The sequence below is a fragment of the Thunnus maccoyii genome, chromosome 17 (genome assembly GCF_910596095.1).
Source record: "Thunnus maccoyii chromosome 17, fThuMac1.1, whole genome shotgun sequence".
NCBI classification, from domain to species: Eukaryota; Metazoa; Chordata; class Actinopteri; order Scombriformes; family Scombridae; genus Thunnus; species Thunnus maccoyii.
Window position 1 is genome coordinate 9414109 of NC_056549.1, and position 24566 is coordinate 9438674.

At 41.9% G+C, this 24566-nt stretch overlaps 2 protein-coding genes across 3 annotated transcripts in view; both read left to right on the forward strand.

Moving 5' to 3' along the window:
• The window catches only part of ches1 (checkpoint suppressor 1), a 59085-nt gene extending 46647 nt beyond the window's left edge, over positions 1-12438 (forward strand). For both annotated transcript variants that reach the window (XM_042390796.1, XM_042390797.1), the window contains exons 5-6: positions 7251-7359; positions 8462-12438. In XM_042390796.1, the coding sequence (XP_042246730.1) occupies positions 7251-7359; positions 8462-9017 (665 nt within the window). In that variant the 3' untranslated portion in view covers positions 9018-12438. The remainder of the gene's footprint in view (positions 1-7250; positions 7360-8461) is intronic.
• Positions 12439-15022: 2584 nt separating this feature from the next.
• gtf2a1 (general transcription factor IIA, 1) lies at positions 15023-23882 on the forward strand. Its single transcript, XM_042391393.1, has 10 exons — positions 15023-15269; positions 17183-17284; positions 17634-17820; positions 18041-18105; positions 19806-19881; positions 20024-20148; positions 20720-20821; positions 21054-21356; positions 21647-21736; positions 22842-23882. The coding sequence occupies exons 1-10, from the start codon at positions 15240-15242 to the stop codon at positions 22947-22949; spliced, it is 1188 nt and encodes a 395-aa protein (XP_042247327.1). The 5' UTR covers positions 15023-15239; the 3' UTR covers positions 22950-23882.
• Positions 23883-24566: the final 684 nt, after the last annotated feature.

The following is a 24566-nucleotide window of genomic DNA, read 5'->3' on the forward strand; positions in this document are numbered from 1 at the left end:
GGGCTGCCGAGTCCTAAATGGAGGGGGAAATGGATACATTAGGCGTCTGCGGCGCGCCCTCCATCGCCGCTGATAATGGAGTAGTAATGGTCAAGGAGCCGAGGTTGGAGAGAGTGTCTGAAAACCTGGACTCCCTCTAGACACACACACACACACACACACACAGGCTGAGAGTGATGTGTCTGAGCGGCCGGTCGATCGGACAGATGGACGGATAGACAGCCGGATGGAGAGGGAGACTCGGAGTACGCATGCGACAGGAAGAGACGGGAAAAGGAAACTTTTTTAAACGTGTAATGTGTTTTCGAAAGGAGAGGGCGCAGAATGGTCGGGCGTGATATTCGGAGGCAGCGGGGAGAAAGTTGTGACAGACAGCCTGAGGCAAAGACAAGGAAAGAGAGATGTGGGGGGGGGGGGGTGCTGAGGAGGTGGGAGAGGTGGACTGCCAGAGACTGAGTTTGGGAGCTATTAGTGCCCTCCGTTATTACTTCCATCTCCCATTCCCAGAGCTTTCAGACCTGCTCCACTCTCAGCTGATGTGGGCTGAAATCTGCCTCTCCCTGTGACTCAGGATGAACACAAGGACAATGCCTGGCAGCCGTGTCCTTAACCCAACCCATCACCCCACCTCCACAACCCCGAAAGTTCATCATTCAAAAGCTCTAAATTATAGAGGATCCACTCTAGTCTTCCTATTTTATTTAAGTACTTGTGTTAAGAAGGAACCTTATTTCAGTTGTATTAATTTAGAACCAGTTCTAAGGTTTTATTAACCTGTCAGCTGCGAAGATGGTATATCTAAAATTGACCAGCGTTTAATTACAGCATTATAGCACAACACAATCAGTGTGAAGGTTCAAAAATACATTGGATTCATGTCTGTTGGATTAGATGTACTCACAAATTATTACCCTGCAACCCTGCAAGTCTTTTTTTTAAATGGCACCAACAGAGCAGCATTTATTTTCTCAAGTACAATATGAAATATTTGTACTTTACATCATATTTTATATTTTGATCATACAGTATGTTTGTAATTTGTGTAAAATCTTTATATGTAAAGTAACTAAAAACTAATAGCTGTCATAAATTCACAAAAAAGTGCAATATTTCTATCTGAAATGTTGTGGAATAGAAGTGTAAAGTAGAAGTACATAATAAATGAAGTACAACACTTGAGTAAATTTACTTTCCACCTTTGTATTTGTAATTTGTAGTAGTATTACAAGTACAATGAAATTCTGCAAGTTTTACTTGCCTGTATGTCAAGGATCTGAATACTTTTTCACCACTGTACAAGGGGAAGACAAAATAATGATAACAAGGTCACAACTGCAAATACTTCTACAAAGCTGTGTCATAAATAGGTCAAATGGCAATTAGCAGCATCCATCTATTAAAGAAGCCCAGCAATCAACACTTCAGCTCCACAATTACTGGATCCTACATTTCCCATAAGGCAACTCGGTAGCACCTTTCGTTAGACCCTCCCTGCCTGATAAATGCCCACATCTTTCGAACTCCATGCTCACAGTTTGTAGCACAGGCTACGTGTTACAAATGTCTTCAAGCCCAGATTAATAACCCTGACAACATCATAAGAGTATTTTTTCAGACTTGACAAAGTTCTCCTTCACTGTTTTTACAGGCTGAGTAGTTCTCCTCATGACGAATAAACTGAACTTTATGTGAAAAATTGATGGAGTGCCACTTTAAGTTTCCAAAGCAATATGAGACTCTAACAGAGTTCTAAGCAGACCAAATCAGTTTCGTCCAAACTGCAGGTTAAAATATTAGGGAACAGGGAAACAAACCTGACAATCATGGAAAAAAACTTTCCAAATACAGGAAAGAACAGGATGTAACAATTAACCAACTAACCAGAGGGAATGTGACAGATACAGATGTCACATGGTTGTCAAATTCTGCTGATTAGCATTCAGCCTAATACGACACGTGTTTGTAGCTGTTTAAACGGGTTATTAAGTTACAGTAATTAAGTGTTGCCTTTATTTTGTCTACCCCCTGTAAGTCATAGCACATGCCAGTCAGCCAACCACTTAGACACTCAGCTGGAGTTTCAGATAGACAAGCCGGTTAGCCAACCAGTTAAACTGCCAGCATTTTCAGCCCACCAGCGATCCAGTCAGTCAGTCAACATTAGTATGCATCCTGCCCTCAGACTCTGTACTCAGTTTAACACACGGCAGCCAAGCAGGCAGATAGACAGGAGACTGGTGGGATGTTTTGACTGAGCGAGAGGCCACTTTTCAAACAGTTGCGTTCTCAAGGTCTGCTGTGAGTGACCTTTGAACCTTCGGACTGTGTGTGTATGTGTGTGTGTGTGTGTGTGTGAGTTCAGCGAGCATGTGTGCGTACTTGTGCGTGTCCGCTCCACTCCTCTACTGGCCGTGCAGAGACTGCAGCCTGCAGGGCCATGTGGAACTCATTTAACAGGAGAGCAGAGGAGGCTGAGTGCGTATACGGCACATGAGAGCGGAGAGGGGAGGGAGCTGAGGGCTTCACTTGCCCTGGAAAACAGGCAGGAAGGCAGGCAGGCAGGCAGGCAGGGAGGGAGACAGGCGGCAGGCGAAGACGTAGGAAGCAGACAGAAAGCCAGAGCAGCTGACCAGACATAGGAAAAAAGACAGACTAGAGGATATTTTCTCTCCAGGAAAAAGGCAGAGATGCAGACAGACACCTCTTCTCTTCTGTATTTACAATTTTTTTTCCTTCACTGTGACCTGCTTTCTCCTACCAAGCGGAGTGTGTTTTTTTTTTTTTTTTTTTATGCTTTGAGCTTGTAAAATATATTGCTCAATCTCAGTGAATGAGGACAGGCTTTAGGAGCGCTGCCTGCTCTTTTCCCCAGCTTAGTTTGTCACCTCATCTCCTCAGCATATGTCCCAGGCTTTTTACCTGCAGAGACGGCGTGCGCGCTCAGTCAGAGATATGAGTCACCACTATACATAGAATGACAGCGAGATCGATAGAGAGAGAAAGGAATCAACAAGAGAGGATGGAATTAGAAAGACAAAGAGAAAGGCTTTGCTGAGAAATTCAAACAGCAAAGCAAGGAGGTTTAGATACTGGGACACACACACATACACACATAAGTGGAGGAGGATTGTCTGTGTTGTGCTGGAGAGGTGTGTGTGTGTGTGTGTATCTAGGGTAAACAGTGGTGGTCGGGAGTGTGTCGCTGAGCTATGAGAGGCCATGTCAAACAGCTTGGTATTTCCTTTCCCCCTTTTCTCTCTCTCGCGCGCTCTCTCCTTCCCTCTATCACTTTCTCTGCTGATGCATGATCTACCACTCTGTGGCATGTGGAAGGGGAGCCGTTGCTATGGCAACCCAAAGCCTGACTGGAGCGAGAGGTGGGGAGTTTGGTAAGGGAGGTGGTGGTGGAGGGGAGGAGAGGAGGGGGGGTGTGCATGTCAACCCGGGGAGACCTAATGCACTGCCCACACACACAACCATGCAGTGAGTGATCAAGATTACAAAAGAGACTCTGTGCAGGGACTTACTTATAAGGTTATGGAGAGCAGAGCTGGAGATATCAGGGGCAGAGCCACACTAACTGGAGTCAATAAGATTACTGTGGACACAGCCAGCAAAGGGAAAGGCTACAAAAACACACCAACAATGACAAACAGACCTATCATAATTCATCTTTGTATGTTACAACATGATTCAGAACCAAATATACGATCATTTGGGAGGCCTTGTCATGACAACTTGTATGTTTTAATGAGCTTGCGGTTCCTGGGGCGAATCAAATTTCTCCTCATAACATCAATCATCAATTTACTGTATGGACAGAGATTGAAAAATAAAGCTGTACTGATGCTGTGGCAAAACGTTTTTTAGAATTTGTACCTTTATAAATGCTTCCCTAGCAGACAGAGCAAACAACAGGTCATCATTTGCGAAATGCAAACTGACCCAAGAGATGAAAATGACAGCTGTTTTAGTGAACTGGGATGGCTGTGGTGAGCAGCCAGCCCTGAGTAATGAGAGTTTTTGGCTCAGATGTACAGATACACTGTTCTTCTCATCTCTTCTCGTCATTCATATTAATAAAAATATAAATTTACATATGAGATTTCACAGCTGTTTCAATGTTGAGAGCCTTGAGACCACCCTCGTGTTCTGTCACACGTTCAGTATCGTATGTGAAAATGTTCAGGTCTCTCCACCGTAAGTAGGAAACCAGAGTCAAGACCCTGACCTTAGTGGAAAATCTGAAGTTCCATCAAAAACAAATAATTACTTATAAGTCCTGAATGTTTGTTTTCATCCCAAAGTGGCTTTTATACTGAGACACTGTTGGTTCTGAACCAGAAAAGTATCTCCAGAATCCCCCATTGGAAACTGAACCATCTTTTCAAATGAATTCCCTGTCAAGGAGGTTAATTTTATATCCTGAAGTTTAACTCTTAAGGTTCTGTTTTTCTGCTAGTCTAAAAACTCATTTTTAATAGGAAAGTGATAACAAATTCAGAAGTCTTTAAAGAAACAGTTTGACATTTTGGGAAATACGCTTAGGTGCTTTTTTGCTAAGAGTCAGATAAGAAGATTGATACCACTCTCATGTGTGTCCATTAAATATTAAGCAGCAGCAAGTTAGCTTAGTTTAGCACTGCCACTTAGCACAGTTTTTTTTTAGGTTTTTGTACGGAACAAGATATAGTGTGCTAATAAGTGAGCTTTAAAGGTGCTGGTAGGTGGATTTTGCTACGTTTGGACCTACCTTTATGCTAAGCTAAGCTAACCTGCCACTGCCTCTAGCTTCATATAGACATTAGAGTGGTATTGATCTTCTCAAACTGTTCTTTTAATGCAGGTATATTAAAAATCAAAAACTTAAATATCACCACAGTAAACAGAGGATGTACTGACAGCGATGACAGCTTTACGTCTTCAGCTGTCAGATTGGATCAGGAGCGTTGGTAAACTGTGATCTACTCTCCACACAGGGTTTCAAATGGTTTGGCGTCCAGGCTTTGGGTGGGCCACTCGAGGACATTCAGGGATTTGTTCCAAAGCCATTCCATTATCCTGGCTGTGTGTGTTTGAAGGTGTTGTGTTGCTGGAAAGTGATGTGATGTATGATAGTGCCAAGTCAGTGTTTCGGTGTAGGGACGGCATTAGCCAGGTGATGAGCAGCACCTGGTTTTTGCCAGTTGTAAATGCTTTCAGGCCTGAGCGTTCCATTTCTGTCTCATTAGATAAGAGGAAGCACTATTTGGTAAACTCCAGGTGGGCTTGCCATATGCCTGTTTACTCAGTAGAGCAAAATGGCACTTAGATGGAGTGATGTGGAGATGGTTGTCCTTCTGGTAGGTTCTCTTGTTTCTTTGAAACTTGGTCAGTATGGCCATCGGGTTCCTCATCTCCATTTTGACTAACGTCCTCTCTGCGTGGTTACTGACTCTGACCTGATGGACAACCCATGGAAGATAAATGGTGCTTCCAAACTTTTTCAGTGATGGAACCAACTTTGAACCCTTCAGCAATGTTTCTGTGCTCTTCCCCAAATCTACACCTCAGCAGAGTCCTACCTTGGAGGTCTACCAAGGGTTCCTTGAACTTGGTAATCTGACATGTGTTAATTTCTAAACCATCTTCAGAGTGCCACTTGCAAAGGTTCTAGACAGAATTAAAACCTTGTAAGAAGAAGTAAAGGGAAATTGTGCATTTAAGAGTTGCAAACTGGAAGCACACTGTATGTAAATGTTGTGTTTCATAAGTTTTAAAGGAGCTTTCCAATGATTTTACAAATGAAGTTCAGTTTACTCATCACAAGGAGTACTATGCAATGCCGTGAAAACAGTTGTATCATGTCTTCTGTGGCTGTGGAAAGAGCTCTCCAAAGTTTGAAAAAACAGGATGATGTCCTCCAGGTTATCTCGCTGGGGCTTGAGGTTTAAAAGCTTTAACAGAAGCCTGCATTACAAACTTGACGTATGGGGTTTGATAGAATTTGGCATTTAGGAGACAGGAGTGGGGTCTAATGAAAGGTGCTCTTGAGTTGTATTATGGGAAATGTAAGATCCAGGATTTTTGGAGCTTAACCCATACTAGAGACTAAAAGTCAGGATATCTCTGCCTTTTCTACACCAACCATTCTTTCTTATCAGTCTCTTGTGAGACCCCCAACTTTATGGAAGTACAATACTCAATTGCTGGAGTACCCCTTTAATAAATGTATAAAACTTCTAAAACCTTGTTCACTTTATCAGTTTGGAGTATTGTATATAGATCACTTCAGAAATACATTTAATTAATTTTAAAGATCCCCTCCAAACATGTTTTAAGATGTATTTAAAACACTGTACTTTGAATAATAATTGTCTGATATGTTTTTTCCCCCAAAAGTTCAATTATGTTGTTAAAATAATAATAATCTTGGTAAAATAACACCTACTCCTTCACCCCCATTAAAAAATCCAGAAACTATAAATATGCAAATATATTTCATTTCAGAAGTTTAACTACTGGACACAAGATGTCTCCTACTTCACTGTAAAGTCCATTCTCAGTGTTTGTGCACTGGAGGCTTCAAGTTTTCACACTTTCTAAGTTCAATATTGGACCAGAATTGTCTTCCAAACTATTTGTGATGTCACAAATCATGCTCCTAGGCCATCCCTCTAAAATTGGATTTTCACTGAGCACGGAGAAACTTTCCACTTTCAGCAGATGAATGTGAAAACAGCCTTCTAGTGTCAAACTCTACACATACATCATTCTGCACAGTGAAGCTCAAACTTTCATCTGTAGAAAAAAAGAAGGAAAACTTCAAGTTTAAAACCCCCCCAAAAGTAAATAAATAGGTAAATAAAAGCCTTGAATTTTAAAATCTGTGGTATCGCCCTTCAAGTTCCAACTGCCTACTGTTCAGCCACAGCTTTAGACAGGCTAGATTTAGCCGAGCCCAGCGGTCGTTGGTAATTGAATGATTCGCAGCGGCCTTAACTCATTTATGACGCTTTCCCGCTCAATTTAACCTTGCCTTGCTCATCAATATTGCCCTGTTGGCCTCCTCAGACGGTCAGTGAATGCTCATCGAGCTGCCTCCAGGTCTTATCGAGGTCCGATCGTGTTTGGAGAAGCTTCCTCTGTGTCTCCTTCCGTCCTCGGGATTAACTTTGAAACACATTTGAGTGTTGCATGTGTAGTTGTGGCTCAGACTTGTGTGTATATCTTGTCTAAATCTGTGTGTTTGCTGCTCTCTCTCTCTTCAGTTCCCCGTGGTGTGATCCAAAATGGCGCCCGTGTCAGGAGCCAGGCACTCTTCCCTGTGATAAGACCCCTACCTGTAAGCCCTGTGGGGAGCAGAACCTCGGCCATAAGGTTGGTAAACTTTGCTCCCATCACCCGCAACCATATAATTAATGTCAGTTAGGGCTTTCCCAGCGCAAACACATTCCCCCACAGACATACACAGACACACCCCACATGCACACATACGGTAGCTTTCAAACAAACACAAAAGCACATGCACACAAAACAGCCAGCGCACTACCTCGCACCAAAATTTTCCACTGATAGTTTACATAACTACATCTTCAAAATTCAGAGGCATTCACACGCTCCCTACCGTTCAGAACATTTTATCCAGGTGTGTTTATATAACGGTCTTACATACGCACACACAAACAGGTTTATTAGAGGGAGAGGCCTCATGATTCAAAGAACATTCGGAGCATGCATGGACATGCACATCCATCATAGGAGCATAAGAGTATGATGGCCTGCACTGCATAATGAATTAAACATACCGAAAGGCTCACTAAAGGTATGCAGTGAATATTTGATCACTGTAAGGGGTGCATGTTTTTCTTATAAGATATTAATATGCTAACCCTCTCATTCTGAAGGGAGAAAATGTCCGGGGGACAGGGCACACTGCTGAAGCATCGTTTGATTTATTGGTTGTCGGAGTACACCCCTGTCCTTTAATGCCTCACAGAGAAAAGTGTCTCCTGACTAATAGAGCAAAATATGTGTTGCAGTTGTAATGTATAAGCTGGTGGACAGTGGTTAAACGGCTTCGCTGCGGAATCGTCATTCTGTGGTGTCCTGACTTTAAAGCTCGCAAGGTCCTTTATGTGCTGAGCAAGTTCCACAACCTTAGGGACCATGAAAGCTGCTCAGAATGCACGGTGTCATTTGAAAAATGCATAGGTGGCGAGTCTGCTCATTTTCTAAAAGGCTGCCTCTTTTTTGGAGATACAAGGTTTTAATCTGACCAGAGAAATATGCACATTAGACCCTAGGGTGCTATTTGAGCGTGATAGATTATCACCTGAGAATTTTTGCTTTCTAGCCAAATGCAAAGCAAAATGGAGCAGGCTTCAGTGGAGTGAAGCGTATAGAGGCAGGCCACCTGTCTGGCAGTCTGACAGCAGGAGTAACAATATTCTCTCCCACTCTGTGTCCTTGCTTCATACAGATCATCCCTGGGAGATTATCTAAGCCGAGGACAGGACAGCCCATCCCGCTACTCTCCTCCACCCTGCAGTGAGGACCTCCAGGACGACCACACTTACAGCACCGCCAAATCCCCCAGCAGGCTGTGCTCCTCCCAGGTCGACGACCCTTCCTCTCCCCTGGACGACGACGACATCATCGCTGTGGAGATCCAGTCAGACGTCAAACCCGAGCCTCGGGAGATCCCGCTGGATGCTCACGTCACAACTGCCGCCGCTACCTACATTTCTCAGCAGCCCCTGCGCGGACAGAGACGTAGTTCAGGGGCAGGAGCTGGGACTCTGGCAGGAAGCAGTTTGCCCTGGACCAAAAACCGAGCAAGGGGCATTAGCGACACGCTGCCGCTGAAGAAGCGGCGCGCGGCGGCGGTGGAGAAGCCGCCGGAGAGCGACGACGAGGAGATGAAGGAGGCGGCGGGGTCGCTGCTCCACCTGGCGGGTGTCAGAGCCTGCCTCAACAACATCACAAACCGCACCGCCAAGGGCCAGAAGGAGCAGAAAGAGGCCCTGAGAAACTAAGAGACACACATAGAACAAGTACATAGTCATGCAAACACATACAGACGGTATACAAGTCAAAGCACGCACACACACGTTAACACACAGACACATATACAATACACAAATAGGTCAACAGGTAACTTACTACAGCATTAGTCTCTACGGACACTTCTCATCTCCCTCTATCTATCTGCAGGGCATTAGGTGAATCCTACTTATTTGTGGCAATATCAAAAATCTATGTTTTCCTACATGTTCAGCAACACTAACATCAATGGGTATTTCTCATGTGTCTTTGTTGTTTTTGTTGTTTTGTTGGGGATGAAAGCCATAAAAAAAAGCATGTTTTGTCACTAATTTGGACAAGTCGTACACGACAAAACCAAATCACATTGAGGAGCGTACAGTACATGAACAGAAGATGGCTGTTTGTCTTACCTGTTTGTTTCTATGTGAATCTGTAGCAATCTTGCAGTGATGCCAGCAAAGACGGCAGAGCCGACCAGACAAGCCTATTATAACAAGACTTAGAGCTCTCTTGGCCGCTCACTAGCATCACTCTCCTACATCCACGAGCACAAATGTGAGACTGTGCCAAAGATAAGCGACCAGGTTGCTTCATGTAGCCGATACGACAGCTGACAAAAAAAAAAAAAAAAGCAGAAACTGAAGGCATAGTAGTAAAGTCGAAGAGCTAGAGAGAAATGACCTTAAGTGTCAAAATAATTGTAAAACCCAATGTGATATGTATTCATGCACTTAAGATTATTTTACGCCACTTATAATAAAAGCATCATGGGTAAAGACATGGTTTATTTCAAGAGCACTCATAGTATTTAAGAATAAAATATATTAAAATAAAAAAAGCTCATGTTTATCACCATAGAGATGGATAGTGTGCCGGGTCTGAGGCAATATCTCCTTCATTTTGTTGTTGTTGTTGCATAATGTAAACTTCCTTAAAACCTCCCCAGTACTTCTGTCCATAGACGTAGACACCTGGTATAGATATCGTAGCTACCAGTAGCTACCACACCTTCCTATTCATTTTACAATGTCAAAGAACTATATACATAAACTGTGGGTTTAGATTTCTGTTTGTGTCTGTTTACCCTCACTCTACCCTCATGAAGATATAAGCAATTTGTCCCATGTGGACAACTCTGTAAAAAGGTTAGAAAATATTTTATTTTTTTCCTTTCTTAATTGAAGCAATTTGACCTGCAGGACTTTCTCAGTTATATTGCATGGGTGCTTGTAAATAAGATAAAAAGCAAATCTTTTTTATTCAAAGATCATGTAAGATAAACAATGTATTTAGCATGAAGCATGACTTATTTTCATATAAACCTTGATCCTAGAGGAAAGGAAAAAAAAGTTTTGCCGCCAATTCTTATACCCGTGATTATATTGGATTTTTTTTTTTTTTTTTTTTTTTTTTTTCTTTGAATCCTTTGGGTTCTTTTTCTGAGCGGGTTTTCAAAGACACGTCTTCAGGGAGGAAACGTGGGAGATCACTCTGCAATTAGAGGCCCGAGGGTGCCACCTCTGGGCTTCGGTTCAGGCTATGTAGGCCAGCTGAATCACCTCTTAGGGGTGGGCTTCCGTCTTCTTCTGCCTGTACAGTGATTTAGGTGTTCAATGTTAACCCCGGTGTTATTTCAGAACACGTCTGTAGAGTGTGTGAGGTTATGTGCCCAGGAACACACACACCCTTTAACATTGTGCCTGCCTGCCTGCCTGCCCTCAGTACCTCTGTTGTCATGTCTCTGACATGTTTTGACAGAACGTTACCTGTCTTTATTTATAACAGTATTGTTTTGTTTTTTTTCTCCTGTGTGTATATGTACATGTGTCCTTATTTTCCATGGGCATTGTTCAGTGTAAATGTATGGAACAGACGGGAATGGGAAACTTGTTGGTGTCCTGACAGAACCTCATATCTCCAGAAAAAAAAAAGGCTACTTGGGAGGAACTGAAAAGAAAGAGGAATGTAGCAGATGGCATAAATGACAAAAAAAAGTTTTTTTTTCTAATTTACATACAGTATTGTTAATTAACCCTTTGATTAAAGGTATTACTTGCCGTTGTGGATGTCAAGCAGTCATACAGTCTCATATTTTCTCAGTAGCCCAATCTGGGGATCAGAGGCTGTTTTTTAATATATTTTGCTATGACACCCACTTTACAAGGTGTATTTCACTTGAATTAAAAAACTGACTTGATTGAAATTCACAAGGGCAGTAAGTGAGCTTTGACATTCTTTGCATCAGAAGTGATATAGATGCCGCGTTGCCACTATTTGGCATGCTTTTGCTAAAACAGGAATTGCATTAAAGTATTAATTTTCCCTCACTTGGAGGGGAGGTACAGTGCATTTAAAATGCAGCTGGATTTGGTTGGAGGCTATGTGCATCAGCGTAGCAGCAGAGTCAGACAAGGTTTTGCTCAAGCTGAATAGATGTTGAGTGACTGTCAGTGAGCCAAGCATTCAAACAAATGCATGTCCCATCCACTGGTACAGTCTTTTGCCACCTGTAGCATGCATCACTGGCTTTGCATTCTGTATGGTATCCATGCTGACGTATAAAAAAAGGCTAAAAGGAGACAGTCAGTCAGTGTCAGTGTTCTTGTTGTGTGCCATCCATCTCTCGTCTGATATCTGTCTGAGTGCTCCCGCAGCCCAGGTCAAGCATTCTGCTGTATTTGCAGTAACAATCCACTGTTGTGGAGACTAATAACGTGTTCAGTTGGCAAGAGGCATGTCAAGGGGAGATGTGTTGCTTTAGCAACCACCTTTTTTCCTTTGACTCACTCAGTGACATGCAGGAAGGATGAACTCCTGACCTGCGAGTCATGGAAAAACAGAGTAACACATATACCCGGGACATTTTAAAGCGAAGCAAATATATTTCACTGCCTGAAAAGCCCCCTAAAAAACAAGTGTTTCTTTCAAACCTGCCAAACACACAGCGTGATGCTCTAAAAAAAAAAAAAAATAGTTGCCATTTTTTATTTGTTGATGTTTTTATGCGCATTTTTATTTTCTGTTTTGTTTTCTCTCTGACAAAATAATCTACAATACTGCCATTCTTTTTTGGTGACTGTCTGAGCTGAATATTGGAAAGCCATAGGTTAGAGATGTCAAAATGCAAAACTGTTATTGATCTGTGAGATGTGATCCAGAGTACACCCAGGTGTTGATTTTTCAGTAAATGTTCAATTCTCTCCTTATTGTGCAATCATATTGCCAAAGAATGATTTCAAGACCTATTTCATCACTACATGTAAATATCAACGTTGTCCAATACCGTGGCAAAAAATATATAAATGTTGTTTTATTTTGTTTTCCATTTTCTGAGAAACTACAATGATGTTTATGTGATGTATTGTCTTCCAGTTGGTTGCAATAATAAAAAATACAAGTTGCAGAAGATTAGTTTGGCTGTTCTTTTGGAGGGACTCAATTAAAAAAAAAAAGTCAAAGATAGTAACAAAGTCATCAATACATATAGTTTTGTGTTGATAACTATGATACATTCAATAAGCATTATGGGTTAGCAGTTGATTTCTTCAAATTTCACCATTTTTTCCTCTGAAAACTTACAAGAAAGCATATCACCCTCCCTCATCCCTCATTCATTTCACCATGCAACACACACTAACCCCCATTTACTGGTAAAGTGCTTGCTTTGTGAGACTGGAGACTCTTTAATTTGCTCTCAAGACTGACCCCAATCATTAACCTCACATATTCCCATCAACAAGGGTCTTATCATAACCATGCCTCTTCCACCAGTTAATTATTCATTTACTTCCTCTAATCATTTAAGTTCAATACTTCTGATTAAAGTCAAGCTCAGCGTTCCCCTTAGGGAAAGAAGTAAAAGAGTTAAGTGTACCAAAGAGTTCCTCAATGCCTTATCAATCCAAGTGGTGCCATTTTGGAGGCGTGTGGCAGTGGAAACCCATTCATAATTGAAGCCGAGACAGGCTTAATCTCGATCCAGTGCCTCTCTGTGCAGCACGCTCCCACCACCAACACAACTGGAGCTAGCCGCTCCTCTGTTGCTATGCAACTACAGCAAAGAAAGAGGGGGGGGTGGGGGGGGGGGGGGAGCAAAAAGTGTGCATTGTCTAGATCTTTAGAGGGCATCATACTTCTCAGTTACCAAGAGTGAGACTCAAAGGTAGCGACAACATGCCTCAGATAACAAAGCTTTATGTTTGATCATCTGATCACATCTCATAGTTTGAGAAGCACCTTCTAGACACAAGCTTTCAATCATCTTTTCCACATCACTTCCTTCTTCAAAGGTTACAAGTGAATTCAAAAGCATATTCTCATAAGTGTCAAGCAGGCCTTTAATTCCCCCTCAGTGAGATAAATTGAATGAATTCAGTTGTTGTGACACTGACGCACCATCTTAAGAGAAGGCAGAAGTGCTAAGTGGATTGATGCACAGAGAGCTGTGTGTTCCCCGGTCTATATCATCCATATCCACAGAATGACCAGTGAGGCAAGTTTCCATGGAGACAGAAGTGGAGGTAACGTTCTCTTGTCAGCTCTCATTTATTGCAAAGCTTTATTGTTTTTTGAAAACCACCACCCCCCCACCCCCTGGTAGTCAGGGTAGATGTGTTTCTGATTAAACAAAGAAGACCCACGGACAGGTCTCATCCAGAAAACTTCACTTACATCAACCTGTATTGAATTACATGGAAAATAGTTGCATGCTATACAAAGTGGATTGTGTGTGTGTGTGTGTTTCTGTGTGTGTCATGCAATTGCAAAACCAGAGCTTGTGTGCTGAGGTTCTGCTATGTAGTGTGATCACACTCTTGTGGCAGCATGGTGTTACTACATGAAAAAAGGGCTCTTGAAACATAAACAAAGGTACAAACTTGTCCCACATAACACACTGTAACATATAAAGGAATTTAATTTGAATAGTAACAAATGTAATGGCATGAAAATCCACATGTACCAATGAACAACTTCTTCATAAGGCAGACACCTACAGCTTGGATCTCATCCTTCCAAGTTTCATCCAAATCAGACCATGTAGCTATTACAGGTTCTCAAAGTTATCATTAATTTCTCATTGAAATTAAACTTTTCATTAAAGATGTTTACATCAGGCCAATTAATGCATCATACATCCATTTTTTTTGTCAGGTCAGCACCACAGACTATAAGTTTCATCACTAACATGAATTATAGGCCAGAAATTGTTCAAATATTTGAACAACAATGACATTTAAAAAGTAGCAATAACTGCAACAAATGCAATTTTGAAAAGGCTGAGCTTGAATTACATTTATTTCACTGAAGTGTAAAACAGAATAAAGCAGGTTACACAAATGTATTACCTAACAAAAATGTTGGACATGCCATGGTCTCATTTGGCCACAGATCATGAGCCATATTCTATTAATTCTGACAACTTCAAGTAAAAAAAAAACATCAGGCATAGACACACACTGAAGGCTAAAGCTGTATTTCCATCTTGAAGTGTATTGGGATATAGTCTTAATGGAGACCAATGGGATTTCAAAATTGTATTGCAGTGCCCCCTTCTCTTTTTTTCTGTCATCAGACATGGCAGTAAAGTATTTTGTACTTTTTAAATCAGCTGGCTCCAAATGAACACTCCCCGAAATAAAGCTTGTGCTGTAATTCAGTTTGACCTTTACATTTTATTTTTATTATGTATTATTGCATTATTATCTTTATGCAGTATTATTTTTTACTAGGCTATAAACTACCGTCTGCAGACATTTAGGCTCCTGTAATGTTATAATTATCTCCCCTCTATGTGTCGGCATATTCACAGTAGGGATAATTCAGTAAACAAGGTCACACCGAATTATAAAGCTAATGCGATCTGTACATCTTTATTTACCACATTGAATTTAAACTACATTTCCCAGCAGTACCTGTACTGATTAGTAATCATACTCGGCACGAAATCTCGCGCGATGTGCGGTATGACCCTGCCCTATGTCTCGCGCACTCGCAGCTCCATCGCTCAGTATATAAAGCAGGACAACGACGGAAGGAGGACGGCTGGGGAGTCGCAGCCCGGGATTGTAAATAAGACCGCAAAAACTGTGTTTTATTTACAAAAGTGATGCCGGCTGTTTTAAAATATCGTTCCCAGTTGTTTTAAACCGTTTTTCGTAATTTTTGGCTCTATTTCTCGCCTATTTCCGTGTGGTTTTTACACTACGCGTATAATGGCGAGCTCGGCTAACTCGAACCCAGTGGTAAGGATCAATCTCTAAGGATTGTCAGCGGGGGAAAATGTGGGTAAAGTTAATGGAAAGCTGTCGACGAGCTGGTTTTACTTACTGCAGTAAAATGAGAGTCTGCTTTTGCCAACACTTCACTGTTATATCCAATAAAATGCAAACTTAAGTTCATTTAATCGGCCATTTTAATCAGTTTTCGAAACTAACCTAGTTCTTCCAGATGAATCCATCTGGCATGAGCAACGTTTAAGCTACGTTAGAGGAGCTGTGTTGCCTTTTTTTTATAAATCAGGAAGGAGAAAAAGGTGAAACTGGTGCAGAAATTAATATTTAGTGATGAGAATGCTTTTTTTTAAAGTTGTATGGGCTGTTTGTCAGGTTAAAGCTTTCATGTGTTGGCAGTTAGTTGGTTCATTTTAGTGTCTCAGAGGCTTCTGACTTAAATGTGTGAAGCTAAATTGATTTTAATATATGGATTTATGGATATGTGATGTTTATTTAGTCAAAGATTGAGTCGTTGCTTGTGTAGAGACGAGTGAGTAACAGGGACAAATGGTAAATGTAAGATAAATGGCTATTTTGCATACTAGTACAAATGTACGCAAAGCACCTTGCCATCATCCACTGCGAATGAATTTAGTTTATATATAAATATATAATTTTTTTTCTTGAAAATGAAAAGTCTCCGCAGCCGAAAAGTCGTCTTTTCAATTCTCAAAAAACGTTCAGCCAACTGCCTCATCATTGTCCACCATTCCACGACCAGAAGGCAGGCTAGCCATCCCCAAAACCACCACTTTTTACCACCATCTCATTACAATTTAGTCCTGCTCCCCACCGATAAGGCTATACTGCTTAGTCAAAGCTGATCACTTAGACGATATTAACACCCGAGATAGAAAAAAAAAAAAATATATCCTCCACATTCCGCCACAAATTGTTCAACGTGCGAGGCTGTCCGAGCGCGCAGTTTGCCGCTCCGTAAAATGGCTTCCACGTCTCCCCTCTCTTCGCTTCTGGCCCTCCTCCTTTGCGCTGCCTGGGTTTTATACAGCCATATTGGCTCTCTAATATAGACTGCCCGGGATGGGAAGGTGCTACTCGACGCTACGTCACCGGCTCTACATATAAACACCAGACTGTGCTTTAAATAGTGGAGGAGCAGACAGGGCCGAGGAGGGGGAGGGAAGGAGAGACCGAGGTCCGTCCTGCGGACATCGGGGACAATGCAGTGCAGTGAGCGGCGGTGGCGGTAGCGTTGTTGTTGGTGGTGGTGGTGGTGTTGGTGGCGGCGGCCTGCGTGTGTGTGTCGCTCCGCTTTCTTCTCTTGCCGAAATGTCGGCTGTTGTTAGACGTTTTAACCGGTGTACATCTGTTGTTTGTGTGCGCCATGCGTGCCACCGTATCCCACGAAGAGCATCTAGCTTGTTGGTCGAGACAGACAGACATTTACATACATAAATATATAGACATGGTTCATAAAGATTAGCATTAAAAAAAAGCAACACAGTTCTTGCAGTTGCAGCTGAAATCAAGGGGATTATATTGCATGGAGCAGTTATAGCACTTTAGCTTGCTATATACAACAGCTATTCATCAGATGTTACCATAAAAATCCAATTTATGCTTATTTGGCATGGTAAAATTGAATGTATTGTCATATCTGACATGGTTTGTTATAAATGTTTTGCTGCTGTTCTGACAGCAGACGTCTAAAGCACTTTTTTTATACTGATCTCTGTCTAATAAATATACTTCTGAATTCCACAAGCCATTATCTTTGTTAAAGTAAATACCGGTGGGTAAATTATTTATAATACCAGGCATTTGTTATACTTATCATCTAAATTAATAGGTGTTCTGCAGCATACACTTATGTAATCAAAATGTGTTTCCTTTCCTTTTTTTTTGTGCTTGCTCCCTCATAGCCTAAACTATACAAGTCTGTGATTGAGGATGTGATCAACGAGGTGCGAGAGCTGTTCCTGGACGAGGGAGTGGATGAGCAAGTGCTCCTGGAGCTGAAAACGGTAACTGACCTCAGCAGGGTTGTTCCTGTGTGCGACCATAACAGGGGAAATAAAAAAAACCTGAGCGGAAGTGTGTGGAGGTGTACTTCATCCTCGTCTCATAGTAACAGCTGGTTTTAAGCTTTTGTTTGTATTTCCCAACTGTCAGCGACTCATATGAGAACTTCCCCTTTATAATAACGAAGTAGATCATTGTAACAATGTCCTGGATGGAAAAGGGGTACGTCACAAAATATTATTATTATTGTTCCAACATGGGTTTCTCCATGTTGGAACAATAATAACAATCCAGTTCCAGACTAACAAATGGTGCTTTTTCTACCACTTTTGTTTCTGCCTGATGTTTCAGCTATGGGAGAACAAACTGTTGCAGTCCAAGGCAGTGGAGGGCTTCCATACTGAGGAACAGGCAGCCCTGCAGGCCGCTCAGCAACAGCAGCAACAACAACAGCAGGTTCAGCCTGTCCAACAGGTCCAGCAAGTTACCCAGCAAGCGCAGACCCAGCAAGTCATCTTGCCCCCCCAACAGCAGCAAGGTTGGTTTAATAGAACAATTAATACATAAAATAGAAACAATTTTGCCCCATTTATAGTCTACCTGAGAATGAGATTTTTAGAGCCCAATTTAAGGTTAAATTATTCAACCAACTCAGTGTTCACACATCTCTTTGCTCTGCTCATTTAACATCATTTTCCACTGAGGGTATTATGAGTGGAGCATATTATAGTATAACCTGAACATGTTTCTCTCCGCAGCTCCCCAGCAGCAAGTCATTGTTCAGGATTCCAAGATTCTACAGCACATGAGTGCAACGGGGATGGTAAGTGGATATGTAACGCATAAAATGAACAGAAGCAGTACAATTGTAGTCTGGGGGAAAAAAACAGACCTCCGCCGTATATAGACAGTCTCACACAGACTCCTGTCATTTATTCATTCATATACTTTGTGACTCCTTTACTTACTGAGGTTGGCGGTTTACTCCAAACTAAATAAAATTCGCCGTCGTGTAGACTGCTGCCAGATATTGCGGTCGGGTTAAAACACACTCACCGCAACTCCAGATGTGTTCGTTTAATGTTCGTTTTCTCTCACATGTTCATCAAAACAAGTCAAGTAGTAGTACAGAGTAGTTTGAATAAGTCTACATAAGTGGCCTACCACCAGTCATACAACCCATCTTCTTTATATCTTACCACCTGACATTAACAATGAATTGGACACGAGGGAAGCTCCGGTCCATGAATTGCCATTCGTTTGTGTTCTCGCTCAGCTATATTACACGTGGTCTTAGTGAAAGGATAACTAGTTTTGGGGGTTTTTTGCTTATTTTTGGTTGAATTTTGAAAATAAGGCCCCAGTCTGTCTAAAAAACAATAGGAGAAGACCTTGAAAAGAGGGACATTGTTCCCTTTTATTACTATGGGGGTTGAATAGAGGTAATAAAATGAACATACTACTAAGAATATCTTTTTTATTCTCCTCTATATATATATTTTAAGTTTACAGCACAATGGTTTAAAAAGCTCAAAAGTATAATGACATGTTTTATATGGAACAAAAAGACCGAGACTAGATCATAAAAAGCTAGCTTTGTCCAAAAATAAAGGTGGTTTGGGTGTTCCAGTACTGTCTCGGGCATACACAGCACAGCACGGGACAATGAGGCCAGTCTGGAATGGCTTAAAGCGAGAGATTACTACTCGAACATGACAAAAATCTTTCAGTATAGACAATCAAGGATCTTTAAGTGTCTCTGCAGGCTTTTTCCCTCAGAGCAGGATGGTCTAATAACAGATATATGGAGGGTCAGAAGGACACGGGAAGGTAGAGAGGAGTGTTAAGACCTCCAGGGAGTTGTAGTAAGAGCCTTGATTATAGTTTAGATAAAACTGGGAACATTACATCCTCTTATGAGCTCCCGTTGAGTCTCATACACACATTGACAAACACACCTTTTCCTTCATCATTTTTCACACAATGGAGTGTCACATTTTCCTTCCTTTTGTACTCCCCCCCCTCCTCCCCCCACCCCTGTTTGGCAAGCCATGTGTTAGTGTCAAGGCTTGAATCTGTGCCATTGTAGTTAATTGTGTTTTTTTTTCCTTCCTCTTTTTTTTAAAGCTTCACTCGCAGATTTCTAACCTTTTTACCATCAAACCTGGCAGATAAAATGAAGGAATGCAAATAAATAGACACTGCTTTTATCACATCAGCCACAGGAACATTTAAATCTCTCGTGAGAAATGTACTTAAGCCATAAACACCTGCGCGTGTGTGTACTCAAGCCAGTGTGTATGTTTAATAATTTTAGAGGGCATTTACACCGTGACAACCTTTAGACCTGTAACAGTATTGTTTTCCACATTATTGAATCCTTAAATGACTTACTTTAGGCTATATTCGGATATATTATCTTGCCTCAGGACTTAATGTTTGTATGTGTGTGTGTGCATAAGTGTGTGTCCCTCACTTCCCCTCAGACACTCTTATATGCATGTTTCTCTTTTCCTCCACTAGAGTGCAGCAGCTACCGCGGCAACCCTTGCTTTGCCTACAGGGGTCTCCCCATACCAACAGCTCATCACCAGCCAAGGTAAAACACACACATTTCTGCACATTCGGTTTTATATTTCCGTGCCAAAATGCTGCTGAGTAGTCATATTAAGCCGCAGCTACAGGAAATGCACGCTCATTCACAATAACGCCCATCGCCGCTTTGTTTTGTGGTCTCTCAGGTCAGATCCTGCAGGTTGTCCGCGCCCCCAACGGGACTCAGTACATCATCCAGCAGCCTCAGCAGCAGATCCTCCTGCAGCAGCAAATGCAGCCCGGTGGCGTGCAGGCCCCGGTCATACAACAGGTATGTAGGTCAACCCAGGACACCTAGATTTGATTTAAGGAGTGAAAATGTGTCCACTGTGTTTATCTTTTATCTTGAGGATGCCCAACAGTTCATCCTGTATCTGATCAGTCCATAATCTGTTCATGATTTATTAAATGAAGCTGTTTGGCTGCATAGCTGTGGGTCTTCTGGCGTTAAAGCAGTGGAAGAACCAACTTGTGGAAAAATTAGCTTGAAAGATGTGAAATGACATGCCTTGAAAAACCTCAAGAGGACACAGACTGCTTGTCTGTAATGTCACCCCCACCCCACCCCCCAAAGAAACCTAATCTGTGACGTGACCCCTGCTATCAGTGACCTCCTCACACAGGCCCATAATAGTAAAATATAGTTCAATGTGTCATAACTACATAATGATCCAGCATTCAGCTTTCTCAATAATACGGCAATACTGCATGGAAGTTGGACTGATAAGACAACTGAGATAATAAAAGAACTTTTTGGCATTTTAAGATGTAAATCCATTTAAACCTCCCAACAAGACTGCTAACTGCTATAAACTGAGTTCTTCTGTCGACTGTCTGTCCAGGTCCTGGCTCCTCTGCAGGGAGGCCTGCCCCAGCAAACAGGAGTCATCATCCAGCCGCAGCAGATCGTCTTAGCAGGAAACAAAGTCCAAGGCGGTACACAGGTTAGCACTTATGACTGTTGTAATTGCTCTTTTCTTGGAAGTGGGCTGTAAAGTTTTGGAGTTTTATTTAATAAATTGTCTGTAACTAAACAATTGGCAACTGTTATGCATTGCAGTTAATGTTGGTATTTCTAGGACCTTGGTTTTGAGTGCACCTTAAAGTTCAAACACGGCCTAAACCCAGCACGATATAAACGTCTCTTTTCTTTTCCTGTGCTCCTTCTCCCGTTAGGTGATGCAGGCAGCTATGGCGCCGCAGCCCGGTCAGGCGGCAGCAGCAGCAGCAGCTCAGGTCCAGCAGATTCAGCAGGCCCAGGGTGCAGCTGCACCACAGGCCCAACAGCAGCCCCAGGCGCAGCAGGCCCAGGCTCAGGCTCAAGCCCAGCCTCAGGCACAGCAGCCTCCCATGATGCTGCAGGTGGACGGAGCCGGAGACACCTCTTCAGAAGAGGACGAGGATGAGGAGGAGGAGTATGACGAAGACGACGAAGAGGAGAAAGACAAGGACGGGGGAGAGGACGGGCAGGTGGAGGAGGTGAGCCCAAACAGTTAAATGTGAAGTCAAACAGACACAGAACAGTTTTACAGCAGATGTTCTGCAGTGCTGCTTGTTGTCAGACTCAGTACAGTGAATTGTAAATGGCCTTAATGGGTGAGTGTCGTCTCTTTGGATAATAAATAATGTATCCTCCCCTAGTGTGTCTCTCTGAATCAAGAGGGTGGGTCAACTGGGCACAGAGAGCCAGTGTGTGCTCATCACGTCGTATAGACCAGCTTCCAGAACATTTAACCTTATTCAACTTGTGTGTGTTTTTTCCTTGCCAGGAGCCTCTGAACAGCGGGGATGATGTCAGCGATGAGGAGGACCAGGAGCTGTTTGATACAGACAATGTAGTGGTGTGCCAGTATGACAAGGTAGGAAATGACCTACTCTGTGAGAGAATAACCGAAATAACTTACTTACTTACTTACTCAACCTGCTTGTGTAAATATTCAAGTGCCAAACAGATTTTACACTAGACTTTTTTTTTTTTGACGGCCATTATTGCCGTTAAATTTCAGAATTCCAGCCATATGGAACAACTACCAGACATATTTTATATAGTCATATAATAGCCTACATTTAAACAGCAATAAACCACAAATCCTATGATCCAACAAATGTATTTTGTTAAAAGTAGTCAGCTGAATGAACTCTTCACAAACTTTGGGAGCTGAGCTACAACAATAAAATAAAACAAATAGCCTTGTCAGCTTAATGCAGCCATGCGGGCAGCTGCAGCTCTGCCACCACCACCCCCCCATCCCCCCACCCCCCACCTGCCACAGTCTCCCTAAGCCCACCTCTCACCGGGGCCGGGGAAAAAGTTAAACCTCCTACTGATCAATTACATGTTATTTAACCGTGGAGCTCCGGGCTGTGCCAGTGCTAGATGTAACGTTACCTAAGAGAAAACGGTAAGACTTTTCAGTCATGTTAACCGCTGTGGAGCCAAAGCGCAGGACTGTTGCCACGCTAACACCTGATCAAACACTCAGCGAATCTTTTAATGTCTTAACAGCAGATGCAAAACAAACTTTAGCATAACATAAGTCTATATTTAAGTTGTCTTGGCAACATACTCACACAACATTAGGCTATTTAATATGCTATTAATGAATTTATTTATTTATCGGCATATTTCTCACCGGACATTTTGGCTGTTGATACTTTTACCTGCTGGAGCTGACATTACGCCCACTAACGTAAACCCTGGTGCCAGATTTTTAATTCTCTTCTATCTGTTGATCCAGAGTTTTTTCATAGCTGTTATATCTCTTCTTAATGTATTGCAACTCTTTTTGATGCTAATTCAGTGCTAATAAAGAACTGTAAGTCAACACTGCTCAATATTCCAGTGCTCTAGAGTCTGTGTGTACATAGGCTAAAGACATTAGTGACTCTGTCCACTGTAAGCTGAAACATTGTCCATCTGTCCTTGACGCCCACAACACTCATTTCCTTCTCTTTACTCCTCAGATTCACAGAAGTAAGAACAAATGGAAATTCCACCTGAAGGACGGGATCATGAATCTGAACGGGAGAGACTATGTCTTCTCCAAAGCCATTGGGGATGCCGAATGGTGAAGTAGGAAAAAAAAAACAAAACAACAACAACAACGACAACAACAAAAAAGCAAAACAGACAAAGCAACAGGAGCAGGAACTCTGTAACTCCTTCTATCCAGTTAACAGACTGTTCAATATCCTTCCATATCCTGTGACTGGATTCATTTCAGGAAACTTCTTCTGAGTCTTTGAGAACTCTTGACAAACCCAAAGGACTGTGAGGTACCGTACAAAAAACCCCCGAGTGTCGTCAATAACACTCGACTAGCCTTGCGGGACGAGAAACCTACAGGGGGAAGGGAAAGCCTGCGAATAGAGCGCTCTCTCTTTTTGTTTCTCTACCTATTTCCTGAGAGAATTCACACACATTGGAAAGTAAGGCATTTCACATCGTACAGGTGTAGTGGACCAGTGTGACCTGACCTGCCCCGCCACAGGAGGTCAGAGGTCATTCATTATAACCCCCCCCCCCCCCCCCCCCCCCCCCCCCCGTAGATGAAAAAAAACACCTTCAAAAATGCACTGTAGTCGGTTGACTGGATTGACTCGTGTCTACATTTAAGTCCAAACTTAGTGCCACCAGTCAAGATCGCTGCCTTTAGAACGGCCAGAATCAACTTTTTTGGCTTCTAATTTTTTTTTGTTCTCGGATCATAATCCTGTCTCAATTCTCATGTTTATGAAAATGGTGCTCCAGAGTGTTTTATGTAGTTAACCTGTTATTGTTTTAAACATTTTTTTTTAAGAATGTGTTTGAAGGGTTAATACAAAGAAGGTAGAAATTACATTAATCTTAAAATAACTAATAGTTGTGTAAAGGCTTTTTTTTTTTTTTTTTTTTTTAATCTTCTGAGTGCTGAATCCAAAAAATATTGTTCTTTTTTCCCCCCAATCAGCTTCTCTGGAGCTTCATTCCAACAACAAAAAAAAAAAGAAAGAAAGAAAGAAAAGCAGATCCAACACTGAATTCATTTAAGAACTGTACAAAATGTCTGAAAGTTTGTCCTGTTGGTGTTGCTCTTAATTTTTAGTTTTCTGCAGCCGTCTAAAAATTTTGCACTGTCAGTTTATCGGTGTGTCGTGAAATCAAGTCAGTCAAGTTAATCAAGTAGCCACAGTGTGCTTTGTCGTGTGTGTGTGTGTGTGTGTGTGTGAGTGTGTGTGTGAGAGAGACAGACAGTGACTGACTCCACAGGCGTGTGGTGAGTGTTCATGTGTGTTTATGTTGATTAATGTATGTCGGCACCATTTTTCTCTGGAAATCTATTAGTCTTTTTTTTCTTTTTCTTTTTTTTTTTTTTTTTTTTTTGCACACCCCATAATCTCAAAATGTCACAGTTGAAACTGTGAAACAGAGATTTTAATGTTTTGGGTTTTTTTTGTTTTGTTTTCCTTTCTTTTCTGTTATTTGGTGGGGGCAGGGCGGTGTCCTTTTTTTTTTTTTTTTTTTTTTTTTTTTCTATTTATTCCTGAAAGTTCATGAAATGTTCTATTTTTTGAAAAGGTTGGAAAGCCGCACCAAACTGTGCTCTTATAATCTAATAAGTGTTCCTTTTTTTTTTTTTTTTTTTCTTCTCTCTCTCTGTTGGCTGGACAAAGCTACATAACGCTGTGTTCCAAAAATCATTTCGTCCA

Bases quoted from the DNA above. Each gene is read 5' to 3' on its own strand.
- gtf2a1 (XM_042391393.1), top strand. From the start codon at position 15,240: ATGGCGAGCTCGGCTAACTCGAACCCAGTG. The intron at 17,821-18,040 runs GTTGGTTTAATA...TTCTCTCCGCAG, and splicing joins GCCCCCCCAACAGCAGCAAG to CTCCCCAGCAGCAAGTCATT. The intron at 21,357-21,646 runs GTGAGCCCAAAC...TTTCCTTGCCAG, and splicing joins AGGACGGGCAGGTGGAGGAG to GAGCCTCTGAACAGCGGGGA.